Here is a 22,912-nt window from a genome sequence, read left to right on the forward strand (position 1 = left end):
CAGTATATATGTTTCACAGCAGAGACTTGAACCCAGATCTCCCTCATCTCACTCACCCCGGCCTATACAACACAATTTGTTAGTCTTAAACATTACAGAGACAAAAAAAATTATGAAATAATGGGTGAACCTGAGACCCATGTTTACTATTGATCTATTATGTTAAACAGACTCATTTCAGATTTTAAAAATCCGCCACTCAACCCACAAATATCCCCCCCAATGTAGTCGATGCATGTATGAATCATCCAGATACAGAAGGTCTATTGATCCAGGGCTACCTAATTTGATTCTCTCTTAGAACGGCAGACTGAGCAAGGGAGGAGACAGACCCAATGGGAAACGTAAATCAATCTCCCTTAGTAAATTTACTACCAAAAGCAGAACTTCAAGAGGGGGGCCTTTTCACTGTGCTGAGAACCCTGACCTCTTGCCATTGAAATCTCCCCTCCTCCTCCTCCTCCTTGCTCAAATGAAATCTGAAATGGCACCCAAGGGGGTTGTCAAATTTCTCCCAGAAAGGAAACTTGCTCATTTTCATATACTGATGCATTTGTCTGCAACACACTAGTGCAAGTGAGCACATCAGTCCTCCTCTCTCTACACAGAAGGCAGGTTTTCAAACGGTTCTGAGGAGAAGCACAGAAGTTCCTTGTGAGCTTATCACAGGTTCAAGGAGCAGATCAGCAATGGGAAACCAACTTCCCAGACAAACAGCTGTCCCCAAACTATCAACCATCCTGAACACAGGGAACATATGAAGCTGCCTTATACTGAATCAGACCCTTGGCCCATCAAAGTCAGTACTGTCTACTCAGACAGGCAGCGGCTCTCCAGGGTCTCAGGTAGAGGCCTTTCACATCACCTACTTGCCTGGTCCCTTTAACTGGAAATGCTGGTGATTGAACCTGGGACCTTCTGCGTGCCAAGCAGATGCTCTACCACTGAGCCACAGCCCCTCCTCTACAATCTTTGGCTGAAGGGAACTGTTTGGTACACACAGAGCAACTATGATGCCCCAGAGGCCTGGCCTGGGTAAACTATGTGTATGTCCTAATTTTTTTTTCTTTAAAAATCCCCAGAATGTTCTGCAATGTACAGGGGATCTGCAGACGAAGAACTGAGGCAGAAAAAGCATTTCCTGAAGAGACCAAGTTTGACAACAACTGAGCCAGACGACTCCTTCCGAGCTTCCTTCCTGTGCTTTCTCCTCTCCTTACAATACTAAGGGAACCTGTGCCAGAACCCCTTCCAAAAGATCGATTTCCCAAGTCTGCTGCCACTACTCCAGGGCTGATGTGGGACCTGTAGAAACGTGTGTTTGTGAGAGTTTGGTCAGCAGCTCGGAGGTTAGTATAAATCCGATACCTCTGCCTCCCCTGCAGGAAAAATGGGTTGTAAAAACACTGCCCCAGCTGCTGAGAACAATCTCTGACTTTTGGTAGCAGCTCCCCCTCCCCACATCTACAGCCCCTCCCAACCTCAGCCCAGGATTAATCACAGCATCAAACACTAATAAGTAACTGATGCCTGCTGGCCCTTGGCCCAGCTGACCCTTTGTGCTCTAAAAGCCCCCAACAATGAATTACCAGAATTACAGAAAACTGTCCCGGTACCTCTGCTCAGCTCCTTACAAAGGTACAGAATCCACAAATAACTGTGTGTGAAGGAGCCATGAAGGCTTTTAACTTACACAGAATTCTGCCAAAAAGAACGGGAAAGTAGGTAAGTCATTTGCCCAAGATGGTCCCTCAAAGAACTTTAGTCACTACAGCCAAGCACCTAGGGGTGACAATTCTAACATTTTAATAGAAGAAGAAGTTGGTTTTTATATGCCAATAGAAGAAGTTGGTTTTATATTTCTCTACCACTTAAGGGAGACTCAAACCGGCTTACAATCACCTTCCCTTCCCCTCCCCACAACAGACACCCTGTGAGGTAGGTGAGGCTGAGAGAGTGTGACTAGCCCAAGGTCACCCAGCTGGTTTCATGTGTAGGAGTGGGGAAACATATCCAGTTCACCAGATTAGCCTCCGCCGCTCATGTGGAGGAGTGAGGAATCAAACCCGGTTCTCCAGATCAGACTCCACTGCTCCAAACCTCCGCTCTTAACCGCTACACCACACTCGCACTGTACAAATTGCCACTTTCCTCATCTGCCTTGCAAAAAAATCCTGCATAACTTGAAAGCCTATGCCACTTCTCTCTCCAACTTCCCAGTCTCTATAAACTGTATTGTAGGGATCTTCGGTGAGGGAACACTAATAAATGTGCATAAAGATGGAACATTGTAGTGTGCTATGAATATATAGGAGGCACAATTTTGTTGTAGCACTCCCTGTTCAGCTGCTGAATGCAGCCAGGGATGTGTGCAATCCATAGAAAGCCTACATCATGTGCTGTTCAGACGCAACAGTCAGTTTCCTAAGAATTTCAGCTGCTACTCTGAAAAGAGCAGCAAGTCGGTAGGCTCTCTGGTTATACAAGGATACACTTCAAAATCTGTGGCCTTCTAAAATCTCAGAAGCCAGGGGTTTCCAGGGGTTGGATGCAGTTTCAGAGGTCCTGAGAACTTCACTTCACCCCCAGCGAGTTCTTTGGCATGATTATGTAAAATAAGCATGTTTGCTTAATTTGCATGATTTATACAGATTGCAGAATGAAGCATTTGTTTGGGGGGGAAACCACCCACAATTGTTAAAAGCATAGAGTACATAACATCCCTATACCAAATCAGCAGCTGTGCTGATCTCCACTTTCTCACTTTTTAAAAAGGTAAAGGTCTCCTGTGCAAGCACCGGGTCATTCTTGACCCATGGGGTGACGTCACATCCCAACATTTTCTAGGCAGACTTTGTTTACGGGGTGGTTTGCCAGTGCCTTCCCCAGTCAGCTTCCCTTTACCCCCAGCAAGCTGGGTACTCATTTGACCGACCTCGGAAGGATGGAAGGCTGAGTCAACCTTGAGCCGGCTACCTGAAACCAACTTCCATCAGGATCGAACTCAGGTCATGAGCAGAGTTTGGACTGCAGTACTGCAGCTTACCACTCTGTGCCACGGGGCACCCCCCAAATCCCTCAGATCTCCCTTGCTATAAGCAGATCAAGAGGGGGGGATAGCTTAACTCACTCATCTGACCAGTGTCCTGCCCCACTTCAGCATGATGGGTTGAGTTTTTTAATTTATAATTTGTACTAAAGAGACTTTTCGAATTTCTTCCTCCTGCAATTTCTCCCCCTCCCCACCCCATTTTGCTCCCCTATCCAGGCGGTTCCCAAACTTTTTTTCACCTAGCACCTATATACTAAACCGAATGATGGTAGTATTTTTCTTTCCAATCTCTTCACGGAGCTCTAGGAGATGTTTCGTGGAGCACCAAGTGCTCCGTGGAGCACAGTTTGGGAACCGCTGCCCTAGCCTATTTTGTAAGTGTGTTTACAACATCCTTTTCTTCACTGCCTTTTGGATTGTGCACATATTGACTAAACAGCGCAGTCATGGTGGGAAGTGGATGCTTATGTATACTGTAAACAGGGCAAATACTGTACATAAGAATCAAATATTTGTTTTTATTTTGCATGAGCGAGAACTGTACAAAGGGTTTAGCATTACCACCCTGAGAACCGCCTGGCTGTTCAGACCATTCTCTTTCCAACAGCCCTCTCAACAGAGGCCCTGTCTCCCCCGCCCAACTATCAGCTGGTTGGCGGGCCTGTGGAGTGGCACACTGCACCAGGAAGGGGACAAGTCTGCTACCGGTGTCCTCCCTTGTTTCTCTTTGTAACAGGTGTAAACCAGTTCCAAGAAATATCCATTTCTGCAGGGCAACTACAGGAGGTGGCTTTGTTTTATAAAGTGCTACTTTCTTTATCTGTCCTGGATCTACTGCCAACTTTTCAACCAGCTTCTGCAGCTATGCTTTTAACAGTAGCTTGACGATAAGGGCAGGGGATCATAATCTGTGTACTGTGAAAAGCTTTACCTGCTGATTTTTGTAGATCATACTATTGCCATCACTTTCCTGTTGCCTTCTAAAAAAACAAATAAAGGCAAAAAGATAGCAGCCAGGGGCTGTGGCTCAACGGTAGAGCATCTGCTTGGCATGCAGAAGATCCCAGGTTCAATTCCCGGCATCTCCAGTTAAAGGGACCAAGGAAGTAAGTGATATGAAAGACCTCCGCCTGAGACCCTGGAGAGCAGCTGCCGGTCTGAGTAGACAATACTGACTTTGATGGACCAAAGGTCTGATTCAGTATAAGGCAGCATCATGTGTTCATGTGGATATTCCCCTTTCACACACACACTTACTACACCCATCACAACTTACTTCTGAGTTCTTATTAATTTAATTGCTGCAGAGTTTCTAATGAATAATCCTCCAAAACTGCACAGGTAACATGGGTTCTTCAGGTTCTAGTCCAATACTAAAAGCAGCTGAATCTTTAAATTAAGACTCTCAGAATTCAGATAAGCAATTGTCATCTTAGAATAGATTTAGGAAGTTAAATTGCCATGCTGCCTTCTTGGGCATTCAAAGGTGGGGTTCCAGATCTGGAAAGATTGACAACCATTAAAATAAAGGATATCCCTTTGTCATGTCTATGCTCCTCCTAGCTAAACTATGCAGTATAGATGCATTTTTATAGACATCATTAGGGTGTTTTTTTTTACAATCAATAGAACTAGAAGCTCTCTCTTCTTACACAAAGAATAAAATAAAATAAATAGATTACCTGGATTCCAAATTCTACAGGTATTCTTTGCACCTAGGTGAACTGTGGTCAAGTAACTTTAACGGTGTGGCTGCCCATGAGTTAATTCAACCACTGTGTCCACAAGGAGTACAAGGCTGGGCATCTACGTCACACTGCGTCAGCATCAAATAAACCATCTGCTAGTTCTGCTGCAGACAAAACTGCAAGCCAAGCCTTCTGTGTCAACCAGCTTGCAATTCACCCTGGCAGGCTTTGAATCAGCAATTCTGAAAGACCTGAAAACTATCACAGAGGGAAACAAGAAATGCAACCTGTACCACTGCACCAAGAGACAGGTTTTAAGCTCCCTGCCTTGCTCTCTCTCCCCTAACAGAACATACCTTATTGGCCTGGCCCACTGCACTCTTTGATAATTAGGGGGAAAGTCAGAAAGGCTGCTCAAGGACCTACATCCCAACTGCATGGAGCTTATCCACTGTGAGGTTTCGGAGCCTAAGAAATCAATTCTACTCCAAAAATGCTGCCTTCTCATCACAAGCATGGGTTGTGGTAATTTGGACTGGGAGAGATACTCTGCACATGTTCAAAAGCACATTTGTGTTTGTTTTCCACATTTCAGTACAAAGCACCAGCACTGAAAATAGGTTCCAGGATTAAATCCTGGCTCAAATGCTCTGCTGCAACACAAACATTCTTGAGGCATTTACAAATACTAGGAAAGACATGAACTCAACACAGGAAAACACACCCACAACCTCCTACACAAAACCAGTAACACCAATTATGCACAGTCTTGGTTAATTCACAAACATTCTTCACCAATGTAACCCAAATTCTGAAAAAAATGCAAAAGCTCATTTTAGTAACTGATATATTATGCTGATTTTTTTAAAGTGTATGGTTCTCTTTGGATAATTTATTTATTGTGTAACTGCTTAATTAGTTCTGCAAAAGGGCAAGGCAGCCTGCTTTCCCTAAAAATGAATGCAAAGATTGTCACAAAAGCTGAATTCTGCACCTAATACCACTTTCTGTAGTTTTCTGAACTTCTGCAGAATCACTGTATATCAAGGATGGGGAACCTTTTTTCTGCCAAGGGCCATTTGAATATTTATAACATCATTTGCAGGCCATACAAAATTATCAACTTAAAAATTAGCCGACCAAGCCCCAAGCAGGCAGCTGCCCCAGATGACCCCCCTGGTGCGGGCAAGCAGGCAGACATCCAATTGGTGGCACATTCTGTCCCTGCCCCCTTTAAACCCCCCCATTCTTGCCACTTCCTCCCCCAGCCCTCTTGTAGTACAGAGGGAATATGTTTCTCCATGGCCCGGGTGGGAAAGGGTTAACACAGTTTCTTGGGAGGTCCTAGCGGCTCCATAGCTAACGACTCTTCTGCAAGGGGAAGAAAGGGTTCCTTTTCTCCGCAAAACAAACTCCCATCTGCCTTGAATAGAGGCTATTCCTGTCTGTGGGAGGGGGCGGATCACCAGTCTTAGATCCTTTTGAGCTAGAGATCTGCCAGGACCCACGAAGGGCAAGACCAAATGAGTTCGCGGGCCTGACGTTCCCCACCCCTGCTGAATATCCACCATCCTGAAGGAAAGACGACCGTTTTGCAGAAAGTTACTTGCTCTAGGGGGAAAAAAGTTGGGCTTGGCCTATGACACTCCAGGTGGGCCAATTTTAATCTTGCTGGGTCTAAGTCAACCCTCCCTCCACCCCCCCGATCATTAACACGTTTTACATTTACAAATAGGGTCGTGCACCTTGAAAAAAATCAGTATGTTTTGGATCTGGATATCAGGGAGCTGAAAAATATCTGTTTTCCCATATTTGGTATTTGGATCTGATTTATTTTATTTATTTATTTTGGGTTGGGGAGGGATTCTGATATTATTCGACTCCATTATTCCCTATGGGGAATCTTTCTGGAGGGTTGGAGGGGTTGTTTTTTGAGTAAATGCACCAAAATTGCAGCAGAGCTGCTGGTTCCTGTTGTTCAAATATCAGCAAGTTTCAAGTGAATTGGATCAAGAGGTCTAATTCTATGAGCCCTTGAACAAGATGCCCCCAGCCACTCTCAATTGTTTCAAATGGGGGGGGGGGAATCCCATCTTTCTCAAGGGCAAAGAATAGCCAAAGACACAAAAGAAATCAAAGCAACTCCTGTCCAAAAGTAGGCAGAACCAACAAGCCCAAAGAACCAATTAAGAACCAGGGAATCACAGCAGAATCACAGGACAATGTGGGAAGCCTAACACAACAAATGTACAACCTGAAAATCCAAACCAATGTCAAACCAGAGAATCCTCCAGGCCAAATCAAATAAGAACATTGTTACAAGCACAGCAAATGTAAAAATCAGAGGATCCAACTGAATGTCCAACCTGAGAATCCCCACCAATGTCAAAAGAGAGAATACAGAAACTCCAAACCCCACACAAACCAACTCAAGCAAAGAACAGTGTTGCAAGACCCATAGAACTAATTTCAAAGCACAGAATCTAAACCGAATCAATTTGGCAAGTCAAAACAAGCCTTGGAAAGAAGACACTGACACACAGTGGAAAGAAGACATTGACATACAGCAAAATTAAAGAAAAAAACAGTCCCAGGAGCCTTAAAGCACTGGCTCCCGGTATTCCCAGTTACTCCCAACTATTTCCAGGATTTCTCGGGACCCATTTGTGAGTATCCTGGAAAATCCCAGATACTATCCAGAGACCCAAATATGTCAGAAAAATACCAATAAGGTATTTTTCAGATATATGTTCAGACTGGATATATCTGAATTAACATCCTTATTCACAAAGCAAGCATCCATACTCCAGATCTCTTCACAGCTGAGGCATAACTACTGAGCCTGACTCTCAATTAGAAACAATGCTTAATTGAGTAGTGTCTTGTAGGATTAGACTACGATGTGCCTAATCCAGCATTATTTGCAAGAGTCCCAGAACCAGGCTGTCTACTGATGGACCACAATATACCTTTTGCCAGTTCTTGTTCTAGTAATCCACATAGTGTTTGATACACCAGTAAAGGAACTGGCATCTGACCAGAAAAACCAATGTCCTAGAATATAAGTAACTACTACAACACCAAGTTTGTAAAGTCATAACCTGTTTAAGCACACATAATATTTCCAGGTTAGAGCTAAAGGAGGACATTATCCAGGCATTACAATGTGCCCTTTGATACACAGAAATTTTGCAAGGGATATGAGCAAGGCAAATATCTATCTGTGGGTGCAACTACATCTAAAATATAGGCATTTTTACTTCCTCTATAGATGAAGAAAAGAGGCAGATTCACAGAGTATATTTTGTAGGTTTTTCAGAAGCAAGTGTCTCTTGCACACACATTTCTCACTCACCATCAGATGCAAGCCTCACAGGGCACATTTAAGACATTTACAGAAAGAATATCGAAACAGCACTGCCCCTCCCATTAACATGAACCAGAATCCACCAGGAAACACTTAAACAATAAGGGACCTGTGAGATAATTTTTATTCTGATCTTGCAACAGATCACAGCAATTTCGGTATGGCATGCACAGAAGAGTGCGTTGAGACCACTGGGTTCCATTGGCCTGTCTCTGCCACACACAGCTGCAGCTGGTCGTGGTAGGGCCACTTCTGCATGACACCAACATCAGGGGATTACATTACTACTTTATGGATTTTCTTACCTAACATGTACATTTGGGAGCAACTCCATTTCTAAAACCAACAGGGGAGGGAATGGGGAGGGAGAATCTTAAATTGCTAGGATTATTCCCAGACTCTAGCTACTTAAAGCACCTGACAAGTATATCACACACTCCATCTTTTTACTTTTAAGGATTTGGGATGACCAGCATGACCCATAGCTGAACATGCTGGGGTAGTCTGACGCAAGACTACAGAACAACTGACCTTAGTAAACATGCAGTTTCCTAAGAAGTATATGTCAGCAGCAGAAGTAGGATGGCGGGTGGGGAATCAGTATCTCCATTTAGTCCCCTTCTGGTGTTGTCTCCAGCCTGTTCTCATTTTCCATTTATCCCCAGAAAGGCAAACATAAAAGCTCAGGAAAAAAGACCTCTTTGATATCTCATCTGGATATTACTACTTTGATAGGTAACCAAGGTTGACAAACTGCCTAATAACAGAATGAATACTTAAGGGTTATATGCAATAAATAAATAAAACTATAATACATTACAAATAGTACAAATTTTCCATTGAAACTAAACGCTTGACCCATGCTTGCCTTGTAAGAATTCCATGAACGTATCTGTATAAAGTACAGCTCTATTGATCTTGGAGTGTTGTTGTTTTTCTTAACCCCCTAAAGTGTTTCTTAACTTTGTAGGAGTGAGCTGCACGTTCCAAGTCCCACGTCACAAAATGGGCATAAAAAAAGAAGGTAGGGTGGGGAGGAGATTTCGAGGTATACCTCTTTTATCCTGAAACTTGTAAAGTGAGCTAGTGAGCCTATACTTCAGAATTGCCTCTAGTATTCAGTTTTAAAATTGACAAGAGTTTATCACACATACCACCCTGTACATACAAGCAATACAACAAATGACACCCCTAGAGAGGAAATAAGGCTGTTCAACATCACACTTATAAACACATGCTTAGCAAGAAACAGTTCAACCACTTTTCTTTTTTTTTTTGCTTCACCAACAATGGAGGCTCTTGTTTTGGGTGAAAGAGAGCAGATCTTTCCACAGAAATGGCTGAGAAGAATTGGCTTTTCCTACCTTGCTCTGGCATGGTTTGCGCCGGTCTTGCAATGGACAGTGTGGCTGTGACCAGCACAGCCCAAAGAACGAGGGACTTCCAAGTAAACATCCCAGTTCTCCTGCTACTTGTTGGCGAATGAACTCTCAGACTCCATGAGGACTTGGAGCTTGGGTTTCCAGTTTGCAAACGGGAGCAGAAGCTTCACTTGCTCTGCTCGATCAGTTCTTCAAACGCTGTTGATTAGAAAACAGTGGAATTAATGTATGTTGTCCTCTCATTGCAATGTTGGTTATTTTATCTACAATGAAAAGGTAACCAATAACTGACCCAGCACTACCAGATAGCTTACTCGGCATGCAGACAAATTTACATTTTACTTGTTGCGCCTTTGGTTCCCCCTTCCACAGAGTACCAGCAACAGCTTACGACCCCTGAATGGTGTACATTTTGCAGAGAATAAGCTCATAATTATTTAAAGGTGCCGTTGTGGTGTTCGTTACAAATGATTAAAAAGAGATAACAGCCTGGAATTTGTTCAGACACAAAAAGTACATCCATACTGCAGACTGAAATCAGGTTTGGCAGCATCCTTGCTTCCCAGAACATTGTCTGTCTGGGAGAAGTGGGAGCCTCTAAATAGGATTTTCAACACCTCACTAAAATTCTCAGTATGCTTTTGGAGAAGCCATGACAATTCAAGCAGTGACTGGGAGCTAAACGTGTACACTGACTCGGTTATAACTGTGATGGCCCATTTACACATGCATGCCATCATCCAATACTACATTAATCAGTTGACAACATGCTTGTGGGGAAAAATCCCTAAGATGTACGTAACACAATAATTATTTGTGTATTTCCTCAGGCCCAACAGCTGTATCTTGAGACTGTCTTCCAGCCACAGCCATCAAGATCTATAAAATGTTGGAATGATTTTCAAGCAGTCCCAAGGACTAGCAGTGCAGGCACCCTCTTACACACAAAAGAAAAAGCACCACAGCCATTCAAAGGGCCAATCTAAATAGTATCCCCAAGTTCACCCCATCGGCATGCCACCATGAAGAGAGTGTTCCCACTGAGGTACTCCTGAGTCTGATTCTGGTCAGGGCCACCATGGCACAGGGGAAGGAGAGGCCCTGCCTGCCCCAATGCTGTTTTTCCAACCAGAAATGGCACTGGGAGGAGTTACTTGCCAACACCCCCCTGGCCCTGTTTTGGGTTGGAAAAACTACACAGGGAACTAAGAGGAAGAAGAAGAGAAAAAAGAGGAGGAGGAGGAAGAGCTGGTTTTTAAAGTGCCTCCCCCCATAACAGGCGCTTTGTGAGGCAGGTGGGGCTGAGAGAGTACTGAGAGAACTGTGACTGGCCCAAGGTCACCCAACAGGCTTCATGTGGAGCAGTGGGGAATCCAACTTGGTTCTCCAGATTAGAGTCTGCTGCTCTTAACTACTACCCTATGCTGGCTCTCAGGAGTCCTTCTTTCCCCATGTGTGGTCCTGACCCAAATCAGCCCCCTGCATTGCAGTTAAAAGGAGTCTGCCAGTGGGAACTATCTCTACAAAATGGTAGTGTGTCCCTAGTGTGAACTGGGGGACAGTGTCTCGTCTAGTTTGACCCAAAGGTGGCTGGATTCACAACCCAAGATTCAGATGCTAAAGAAGATGCCAGAGAGACAGGAAGTGAGTTGCCAGTGGGTGGAAATCACCCAGAATGGCACAGATCTTTCTCAGTAAGGAAGCCATATGCTGAATATCACACACTGACCAGAAAACAAGTGGACCACAACGAAATTTCTAGATGCCAACGCAACCTGGCACCTGGGATCTGTCAAGCTCTGCAATAAGCAATAAAGAATGAATTAACAGAATGGCCCCTCTCCTATTCCATAGATTTTAAGAAAAAGAAAGACCTTATCTGGCAAACAGACAGAAGGGGGAATCCTGGTCATACCAGTGGAAAACCAGCCAGCTGACATCTCTTGTTGAAAGTATGTTGCTAAAAACAAGTGACCCCAATGCCAATTGGCACCATACTACAGCAGAAAATGTAGATAAAATATGCTACTCATTTTTAAATAACATGCTACTCATTTTTAAATAACAATCAGAAGGCCTGGGTGGGTGGGCAGAACCTGAAGAGGTCAGACACAGCACTATCACTTGGATAACAGGAAACCAAGAAAGCCAGAGTCAAACATTTCAATATTCCGAGTCAAATCCAAGCAAATTAAATCCAACACAGACCAAGCAAATGAAAACAAAATCTTTAGGCCAAAGGTGGAGAGAAAACAGGAAAGGGAGATTGATTTAGTAAAAGCAGAGTACTGTCCAGCTGCAGGGATGAGATATTTTGAGGACACCTTCTCCAAAACCACGCCAATAACAGGCAGGAGATAGAAGGAGCTCTGTGCGATTTGAAGTCTCAGCGTTTGCAGTTCCACCATTTTGTGTTTGTGTGCATGTGTGTGTGTAAATTATACCCTCATAAAACATGTGGACTTCATTTGAATCTTGTGTTGTGCTAATAATCTGCCATATATATATCAACAGAAGTATATACACAATTTAACAAAAACAAAAGCTGGTGTTCATCATTAGAAAGAAAGATCTTTAAGCAATCTTTTCATTCCCTGTGACGGAGACACACTGGGGCTAACAGGGACCCAAAATAACCCATGTGGTTGAAGGTTGGAGCTGTGCCTCAGTGGCAGAGCATTTACTCTGCATGCACAATGTTCCAGGTTCAATCCCCAGCATCTACATTTAAAAGGACCAGGTAGCTGATGATGTGAGAGACCTCAGCTGAGAACCTGGACTCACTGCCAGTCAAATCAGATAAGACTGACCTTGAAAGACCAACGGTCTAAGGCAGCTTCATGTATTCAGGTATGTTTATTTGCGAAATTTATATCCCACCTTTTTGCTCTTACAAGGGCTTCTAACAATATAAAACACACATGATAAAAATACATTATAAAACCATTAAAATCAACCCCTCTCCCAAACCTACATCATTAAAACAACTTTAAAAAAGAGTTAAAAACAGAGTTAAAATACATACAAAACATACAACCATTGATTATGAAGGAAGGATTATTGAGGGGATGCCAAATGAAAGTCTTCACTCACTGGCAGAAGACGGTAACATAAGGGGACAGATGAATCTCCCTGGGGAGAGAGTTCCAGAGCTTTGGTGCCACGACCGAGAAGTCCCTCTCCCAGGTTGCCCCTTGCCTGATCTCAGAAGGAAGGGCAACTGAAGCAGGGCCTCTGAAGATGACCCTACCAGCTGGGTTCAAAAGGGATTGGGCAGTCCTTCAGGTATGTTAGTCCTAAACCCTATAGGGCTTTGAAGGTCAAGACCAGCACTTTGAATTGTGCCCAGAAACAAACTGGAAGCCAGTGTAGGTGGGCCAAGACTGGAGTAATATGGTCCCTACAACCCACTCAATGAGTCATCCTGTCATCTTTTAGTCAACTGGTCTACTAATAAATAATCTTAAACCAAGTCTCAGGTGAAGAGAGATGGCAAAGACTTGGACCACAGGTGGGAGAGTTCCAGAGGACTGCCTAACTCTCCTCTAACACCACAAACTTGGATGTGGACATCAAGCTAAAGGGGTGAGCCAAAAGTTTAGAATGCCTTCAGTCCATTGACACCATCCCCCCAATTAGCGAAAGCTTTGCCAATCAGAAGCAAGAAAACCCAGGCTTCATAGTAACGGCATCTAAGTTTCTCAGAGCTTGAAACATTCTGCACACAACTGTTGTATTTGCAAAAAAAAAAAAAAAATACAATGTCAAGAATTACCTTCCCTACAAGGGACCTCAGCCCTTTGTCTCTGGCATGAAACACTGATTGGAAGGATTCATGCAGAAATGCAAGAGGTTGGCTCCTCTGACAGTGGGTTGTTCTATTGCACCTCTGCACTGGGAGTGAGGGAACACATCCATCACATACCGCACAGAACAATTGCCAGCTGATAACTAGAAGGAGATAAGGCCAGAGAACCAAATCTTGCAGGCAGCCTCCTCCTCTGTGGGCACATAATTTTGGCTCACAGAACCCTTTAAAACCATTTACTTCTCACAGAACATTGTTCGGGCCTTACTGCTTTATTCATTAATGGATACCAAAGATGACTACAGGAGATCATTTCTATCACAGACTCCATATTTTAATTGTACGCTTTAATTAGGAGAGGTGTGTGTGTGGCTCATTGGCAGAAGATGTGCTTTGCAAGAAGAAGGTCCCAGGTTGAATTCCTGGCATCTTTAACTGAGAAGGGCCCCCTTCTGCCTTAGAAGCTGGAGAGTTGCTCCCCATCAGAGTTGACAACACTGATTGAGAAGGACCAATGGTCTGACGAGGCATGAGGCACCTTTGTGCATTCATATATATTCAGCGGACACCGCTGAAGAGGCCTTCTTCCTGATTACCATCCTTTTAAGGGCACAGGGACAGTGGAAAAACTGGTTGGATCGAAGGTGCTCACTTCCTATCAGTATGTTCGGAAAGGAAAAATGCAGTCGCATTTTGTTATCTTGCTCTCAAAGGCACTGGCGCCCAGAGTTTGTGTACTAACTGAGGAAGTTAAACATTGGCAGGAGGTTTTCAGCACTAGAGCCACAGTGAGGCACCAATAAAGCATTTTTAAAATAGTTGACTAAATGTTAAAAAGTTTTGCTAAGGGGTGAAGTATTTGGCTGAAGAGCCGCTGGTATTTCAGGAAACCGATTGCCCTGTCTCCAAATGGTTTTGTTTATATAGTACGTGCGCTACGGGAAATGCAGCCTAATGAAGAAACCTCCTCACAGCTATGACTGTTTCCCAAAGCAAACCTGCTGAGCTGAAAGGGAGTGGGGGGGGGGAAGGAACAGAGTTTATATAAGCTGGGAAAGCTACCCGGAAAAAGTCACTTGGAACTGGTTCCAGCCCCCGAATTCTTTTCATCTTATGTACCTCAAGGATGGCTCAGAGCAGAATCACGGGGAAGTCCCCGCCTGGCTTCAAAAAGTGCCAGGGTCATATTTCCAGCATGAATCCCAAGGATGGAGTCACTAGCTGGGAAGCGGCCTTTAGGCAGCAGACAGCAGAGAGAAAATCAGCAGAAAAATATTCAGGTGGCAGCCAAATTGCAGTGAGCGTTTAGGAGACAGCAAGAAACAAGATGAGCAAGCTCTGCCAGTTTTTAATTAAGGCACCTCTCACTAGTCCTCAGAGCATCGCTTTGCATTTTACATTATATGTGTTTTAAACCACTAAACACATTTGTATAAACAACAACAAACGTTTTGGAGATCTGCAGGGTGTAAAAGTATGAAGATCAAAGCAAGCAGCACACTAAGCAGAAAAAAACATTCCTGACAGGTGGATTTGATTTAAATCAAAACAATTTAAATCATGATTTAAATCAAAACAATTTAAATCATGATTTAAATCACTAGTCAATAAAACTAGATATAAATGATGAGTTTCTACATAAAGACTCATTCTTGCTGGTATAATTTTAATATTTATGACCAGATGAAGGTTTCATTTTTAGAATACTAACATTTCAGATTAGTTCCAGCGTGATGTAGTGGTCAAGAGCAGTGGTTTAGAGCAGTGGAGTCTGATCTGGAGAACCGGGTTTGATTCCCCACTCCTCCACATGAGCGGCGGAGGCTAATCTGATGAACTAGATTTGTTTCCCCACTCCTCCACATGAAGCCAGCTGGGTGACCTTGGGCAAGTCACACTCTCTCAACCTCACCTACCTCACAGGGTGTCTGTTGTGCGGAGGGGAGGGTGATTGTAAGCCGGTTTGATTCTGCCTTAAGTGGTAGAGAAAGTTGGCATATAAAAACCAACTCTTCTTCTTCCTTTGTGGAAGAGCATTCAGCCATGTGAGCCCTTACTTGCAATCTGAAAAGGTACTTAGTCCACTCCCCCACCTTCTTCTCAAAGCAGTCCTTCAGCAAAATTTGTTCCTGACCAGGGAACTACAGAAACAGGCCTGTATATAGGTCACCTTCAACAGCACCCTGCAAATAATTTCTCGAAGTTTGGTGCACAGCCATTCAACAGATGCTTTCCCACTAGCTCAGAGACTACATACTCGCTTGGTAGCAGTACCGTTCTGATCCAGGATGTTTTAGAGTTCTACACCAACTGTCAGTCAGAATCTCAGGTTTTCCCTCCAGAGTACATTTTATTTATTTATTTCATCATTTCTTAAGATTCCTTTCTACCCTTTATTTATATCCCACCTTTCTCCTCAATGGGGACCCGAAGTGACTTACATTATTCTCCTTGCCTCCTTTTTATCCCTTTGAGGTAGTTTAGGCTGAGAGCATGTGACTGGCCCAAAGCCACCCAAGTAAGCTTCCATCGTAGAGTGGGGATTCAAACCTGGATTTCCCAGATACCTAGTCCAACATTAACAATTACACCATGCTGGCTCTATTTGGGAACTTAAGGCAACTTACAATGTCAACAGAGCATAAAACAAAAAAACCACAAAAAGCCACAAATTAAAATCACAGTTTAAAACTGCTGATAGGCAGAAACATTAAACTAATCGAATGCCCTCCTGAATAAAACTGCCTTTAGCTGCCTCGTAAAGATTGAGAGTGAGGGGTCCAGGTGCACCTCCCAGGGGAGACTGTTCCTCAATCGAGGGGCTGCCACCAAGCTCCACAATACATGGCCTTTAGAGAACACCAGTCACTAAGAACCGTTCCCAAGCTGATTTTTCTCAAGTGGGATTATGTTGTTTCATGAGCAAGGGGGTCTTTTTCATGGGGGGGGGCAGAAAGGAGCCTGTCACAGGATTCCTACCTTGTACTTACATCAAGCATGGAAAGGCGGGGAGCCAGTTTCCCCTCCCTTGCTTACTTTCTAGCTTGCTCTAAAACTTGAAGGGTGCTTACCCAAGAACAGAAGTACAGCTCTTTTTGGTATTTACACAGTCTTGATATAAATCCGAACAGGACTGTCATTCATTTCCCAGCAACTGGAATTCAAACAGAGCTGCCCGTCAGTTCCTTCCTTCCCATGAGTGGGAACCTGCCTGCTGCTCACCTCCAACTTGCTTTTCCGCCCCCTCACCCCCCCCACATCCTCCCTCTTGAAAGACTTTAGTTGTTCAGCAGACATTTTAGACTGTCAAGAGCTGGTTCAGACACATGCGGCCACAGCTCCACCCCCACGTGTTAATACTTCCATCAATTGCCACAATGACCAAGTACCATGCATGTGAACCACGCATAACTGCATGGTCCACAGAAAAATTCCAAAAGCAAACATTTTCATACCAGGCAAAATATCACATAACGAGAACTCCAAAGACTTGTAAGATCTGTTTAACCAGGCTGGCTGCACAAAAAAATAATGGGATAGAGCAGAGAGAAGAGAAGATGGTTCTGGGTGTAATGGAGAAGCATTCCATTTCAAGAGTCTTAAAATGTAATACAGAATGCGTAACACAGCTTCATTGGATTAGTTGGTATGGAACTCTCCTTCCTCGTCATCAGAAGCATGAGGGGAGGAAGCATGCTGTGCTAAGTGGCTGGAATAGGTGCCCGAGGGGGATAACCTTCCTAAACATCTATATGGACCATTGTCTATGGGACTCCATTTGGTAGACTTGTGGTTGCATCACCATGTTTTCCTAGGTAGAGGTCCTTGCTGAGGGGAGCTTGGAAGGGAAACCTGCAATCCTGTAATATATGGAGAGGGCATTTGAAGAAACCCCTCCTTAAGGCATTTTCCACAATTTCTGCAATTTCAGCATATAAGGCTGGTTGCCCGCCTGCAGCTGCTGCCAGAGAGGGGTACATTACCCCTCGATGTAAACTCAGCCAGAGTCATCTGTGCTGATGGGATGTCCTTGGGGGAGCTAGGCATACTCTCAAGGCTGCTTTTGGCAATGAGCACTCCAGCAAGTGGTGGAAGTAAAACAAAGCCCACCCAGTACTCAGATATAGCTTTTGGAGGTCCCAAGCTCCAAGATGCCCTCCATCTCAGAGAGAGAACAGAACCCTGAATACTCACCGTGAGGGTTCCTTCTACTCTAAGGCAAGGAGGGCATCTTACCCACCCTGGAAGAAGAAGGCGCTGTTGACGAACAGTCAACAGCGAGGAAGTAGAGAAGGCGGCAATCTACATGAGATGCACAACAAATTTGAGAGAGAGAGAGAGAGAGAGAGAGAGAGAGAGAGAGAGAGAGAGAGAGAGAGAGAGAGAGAGAGAGAACGAACGAACGAACGAACGAACGAACACGCACGTTCAGGTCTTCAACTGGGTCTCAAAGAAATTCTAAACTCCTTGACCCTGTGTAGGGTTGGCCACCACTTGTTATTGTTTCTGTGTTCTGCACTCTATCCTGTTTACTGTTCTATCCATTTTTTCTTGTTAAAAGCTATCTGTCGTCTAGCTCATTCTGGCGCCTTACTTAGGTGCTGCATCTGGCCTCTTTCTTTTAGCTGTGATCAGCTCACCCACGGTCTCCTCCTCCATTTTGCCATGAAAACGGCCACAGGAGGGTTCATCACTCCTCCACAGCACAGCATGGCCATGAGTAGACCTGTCCGGTCTCCGTTGTAGACAAATCCATCTGCCGATCTGCCATTTTGTTTTGGTGGGAGGGAACAGATGGAGGGGGAAAAGAGAACAGAGGAGGACAAAGGCTGAGAGGAGAGAGGGCAGGTGCCAGTTCATTGGACAAGATTAGTGATGGAGGTAAGAAATCTGGTAAGAATAGAACTGCAGGTTTCCTAAAATAAAAGAGTAACTAGTTGCAGAGAGCTACTTTGCTGATGCTCTCCCTTTGCTAGGCAGGAAACGAACTGAGGAGGAGTAGACAATTCCCTCCCAGGAGACAGGAAGTTGAAGATCGGTTCCTGCCTCCCTGAGCAACCAGTGGGAATCACCCAAGTTTCAAGATGCCCTCCTCCTCAGCAAGAACAGGATGTTGTGACTTGCTAAGATAACATGCTTTTTGCTCACAATGCAAATCTGAAGTTTTGAGCACAAATGATGCATCATCCACTAACTGTTCCTCTCAGCTGGGACATGCATACTACAAGGTAGGTGGGCAGTATTCGGGAAGCATGCTTGTAACACTTCCAGTTGCCTTACACACCTGTCTGCTGCTAAATCATAGTCCATCACAGACTTCCAGCTGGAGAAATCTGATTTGCTTGCCACAGGAGTGCATATTTATAGAAAAAACATCAATCTTGCCTTTCTCTAAATCTGATATATTACAATCATGAAATCATATGTAGATATCTGATTGGTTCATACTAAATATGGGATAAGCAACATAAGCCAATCAACAGGTGCATATGAGATACTTCTGATATAGCAAGATAAGAAGGCCAATCTCGACTCTTAGCTATTAAAAAAGCAATTAATCTAACTTTTCCCTGTATGTTTCAACTAACTGTCCAAGAGGAAGCAACATAGTTCATCGACAGTTAAAAAGTGAGTGAACTCTTCGTCAACTTGCGAACTTGACAAGAAAATAGGAGTGATAGCATTGCTACCACTACACAGGTGTGTCCCTTTTTACAAGCCTGCTGTACAGCACCTAGTATGGTGTTGACAATAAATATTCAGATAGAAGAAACAGGTCACCATAAAGCCCCAGCATTCAAAATGTCATTTCCTTTGGCGCAGGAATGTCTAGTTTAACCCAGGGCAGGTGCTCCATCACAAGCCCCAACTAGTACAAAACCTATTTCAGACACATTTCTGACTCTACTCCAAGGTAAAACGTAGGAATATAAAACAAATAAATCCAGTTGACTTCAGCCTGCTAAATCCATCTGTGTACCTTGAACACAAGCAGCCTTGAGACCTCCTTTAGTTTTGTTACAGAATTAGCCCTCAATATTTCATGTGGAGGGGAAGGGAAGGGGGAGAGGGAGAAAATCGAAGAGAGGTTGGCTGGGTGACTCAGCTACAATGGAAACTTTAACTTGGCACCTGGCTCTTTCTGTGACATCAAACTGCTCTGTGGGCTCAGCTCTTGGATGCTGAAAGGTTATGCTAAAAACAAGGCTTCCAAACTGGACCGCAGGAAGCCTATAGGCCAATTATCACAGGACAAAGACAAGCTTATAATATAGAGAGATATGGTGAAGGAGTCAAAAGATGAGCCATAAATGCAGCCTTGAATTGTTTTTGTCTTCTACAGAGAGAGAGGGACAGAGAGGGACCGACCCAGTGAGATATATTTAGGGTTGCCAGGTCCCTCTTCGCCACCGGTGGGAGGTTTTTGGGGCGGAGCCTAGGGAGGGAGGGGTTGGGAAGGGGAGGGACTTCAATGCCAGAGAGTCCAATTGCCAAAATGGCCATTTCTTCCAGGGGAACTGATCTCTGTCGGCTGGAGATCAGATGTAGTAGCAGAAGATCTCCAGCTAGTACCTGGAGGTTGGCAACCCTAGGAATACTGGCTAGGATTTGGGAGTCACACTAGGATTTGGGAGTCTCAGGTTTAAATCTCCACTATGCTGTGGAAGCTCAATGAATGACCTTGGGCCATCTTTCTCTCTCTCAGTCTAGCAGGGTAGTTATCATGAGGATAAAATGCAAGAGAGAATGATGCTGTAAGTAGGGTTGCCAACCTGCAGGTAATAGCTGGAGATCTGCTATTACAAGGATATAAATATCTAAATAAACAAACATCCACTGCTAGTTGCATACCCTAGAGGTCTCGTAACTAGTGAACGCTGCAGGGGGAAGGAGTGCCTATGATTATGTGCAGAGTTTGTTTCCCTCATCACTGAGAAAGCAGAGCCAGGCCCAATAAACTTTATCTAGTACATTTTATACCACCCTTCCTCCAGGGAGCTTGGCATGGCATATATCATTCTCTCTTCCCCATTTGCTCCTCACGACAATCCTAAAACATAGGCTGAGAGACAGTATGCAGCTCAAGTCCTGCCACTGGGGTGACTGGGAATTTGTACTCTGCTCTCTCAGAGCGGTGTGGTGCGGTGGTTACAGAAGGTTCTTTGGCATTAAGGGGCAAGACTTAGATTAGACACTATTTATTGGTATTAAGGGCCGGGATCAGGGAGGCTCCCAACAGTTCTCAAACTGAGAGATGGGCTGCTGTGGAGGAGGAACATGCAGCACCTAGGTGGTATGGAATTTTCCATCTCCCTTCCTGCTACGAACAGTGGGTTGAACCCCCCCGCCCCGGCAAAGAACCTTTGTAGGGGATAGACAGATCCTCCAGCATTGCACTGTCCATCCGCAGAGAGGCTCAGGATTGCTGCTTTGTTCCCATGATTTCAAGTGCTTGGTTTTATGTTGGCGAGGAAGATGGGTCTGCTCCTTTTTTTTTAACTTATGGAAGTATTTATTTGTTTGAAACATTAGCAGCCTTTCTACTTTACAGGAACTTAAGGCAGCTTACAATATAAACAGCAATAAAAACACAATAAAATACATAAAAACCAATAATTCAGCAATTTAAAAATACCGCTAGGAAGAACTGAATAAAACGGTCTCCTCCTGAAGGCCAATAGTGAGGGGGCCAGGCGCACCTCCCAGGCGAGGTTGTTCCATAATTGTGGAGCTGCCTCTGAAAAGGCCCCTCTCTTGAGTACCTGGCCAGATGAGCTTCTTTGGTTGATGGGACAGTCAGGAGGGCCTCTCCCTGTGATACTGGAGAGGTGCCCAAATCTATAGATTTTCACATGCAGCACTGGGATGGGGAGGAAGAAGCAGAAGGACAAGCTTAGAAGCCTTACCCCCCCCCCACACACACACACGTACCATAAGTACACATACTCACAAGTTCCAACAGTTGAGAAACAATGAGTTAGGAATGCAACATACTGCACAGTCCAATGTGAGATATAGCAAGTCTCTTCACACACACACACATGGTTTAAGAATTATTTTGTTAAGCAAAACAACTGCTGCTCTTAAGCATAATTCAGACTGAAAGGCACTAACAGTAGATGAGGGCCATGTACGCATAGGAGGTTTTGCTTTGGATTTGCCACTCTCTAGATGCACATTTTCCCCATCCAAATTCTCAAAACTCAAAAATAAGCCCCCATGCAGGGTTTTGAGAATTCGGATGGGGAAAATGTGCATCTAGAGAGCAGCAAATCCAAGGCAAAACCTCCCATGTCAAGAGCAAGTCAGGAGGACTTGAGGTCAAATCTTACCTCTGCCATGAACTCACCAGGAGGCTTTAGGCAAAGCACTCTCACCCCACCCCCAATCTGCAACACAGACATAAGAATATTGACCTCTCTTACAACAACTTTGAAAGGATAACATACAGCAAGTCCCCTGAATGCTTTAAAGAGCTATATGAATATTTGCAAGACCTGTGGCAACTCTTCAAAATTGTTAGTCTGCAAAACATTTTACCAGACCACCTGCTCAGGTATTAGTCATTTGTGGTTCATTGGCAACTTACAAGGAAAGAACCCCAAATGCCTTACCCATTTATGAAAACTTCCCAGGCTGGAAGCCTGCAGATAATTCTTGCTCAAAAGACATCAAGGAAAAGCTACTCTTAAGCCTTGCAAATGTGTACATTGCATGAAAGTTTCGACCCCTCCCCCCACAGCTCCAATGCCTCAGAGCGCAAAGGAGTTGGGAGCAAGCATTAAACCAGCTTGCTAATTATTCTATAACAGGATTCAGAAAAATTCCCCCAAAGGCTTCCTGCGCCCCTGTGCTGGAACACATCAGGCCAGAAACAATTTGCTTAAATGAAAACATCTTTAATTGCATTTGGGGCTGGGGAAGGAAACCACACAGATTAATGGTTGAAGCAGATTCAGGAAAATCAACATCCAGGTATGCAAAACCAACATCCTTCTCCCAGGGATGTGGAAACAGGCCCAACAGGGAGATACAAAGATGAATGGAAACACCTAGTCCGGATTCTAAAAGAGGCCTTTCCAAGTATCAGCCTGGCTGCTTTCACAGGGTACAAAATCTACCACACATATCCAAGCGTTCCCGCTCCTTCTGAGGTTGCTGAACTTCAAGCTACCTCCAAGCCATCGTGGGGCTACCACTATGCCACACATTAGCTTCCACCTCATTCTGATGGAGCCGAGTCTCCTATACAGTTGCCAACTTCCAGGCACTAGATGGAGATCTCCTGCTGTTACAACTGATCTCCAGCCCATAGAGATCAGTTCACCTGGAGAAAATGGCTGCTTTGGCAACTGGACTCTATGGCATTGAAGTCCCTCCCCTCCCCAAACCTTGCCCTCCTCAGGCCCTGCCCCAAAAACCTCCCGTCGGTAGTGAAGAGGGACCTGGCAACCCTAGTCTCCTACCATCCCAATACATGGCATCCCAACAGCCTAGTGGTAGAGACATAGCCAGCCAGCATTGGAGTAATCCTCAGTCAACATAAAGTACTTCAGTTCACAAGTTCCCAAGGCTGGAAGAGACCACAAGGGCCATCCAGTCCAACCCCCTGCC

The 22,912-nt window shown here is 44.4% G+C and overlaps 1 protein-coding gene across 4 annotated transcripts in view; it reads right to left on the minus strand.

Moving 5' to 3' along the window:
* FGFR1 (fibroblast growth factor receptor 1) overlaps positions 1 to 9,687 on the minus strand; it is a 70,954-nt gene extending 61,267 nt beyond the window's left edge. For all 4 annotated transcript variants that reach the window (XM_056861022.1, XM_056861021.1, XM_056861020.1 and 1 more), the window contains exon 1: positions 9,472 to 9,687. In XM_056861022.1, the coding sequence (XP_056717000.1) occupies positions 9,472 to 9,562 (91 nt within the window). In that variant the 5' untranslated portion in view covers positions 9,563 to 9,687. The remainder of the gene's footprint in view (positions 1 to 9,471) is intronic.
* Positions 9,688 to 22,912: the final 13,225 nt, after the last annotated feature.

The sequence above is a fragment of the Euleptes europaea genome, chromosome 14 (assembly GCF_029931775.1).
Source record: "Euleptes europaea isolate rEulEur1 chromosome 14, rEulEur1.hap1, whole genome shotgun sequence".
NCBI lineage: Eukaryota > Metazoa > Chordata > Lepidosauria > Squamata > Sphaerodactylidae > Euleptes > Euleptes europaea.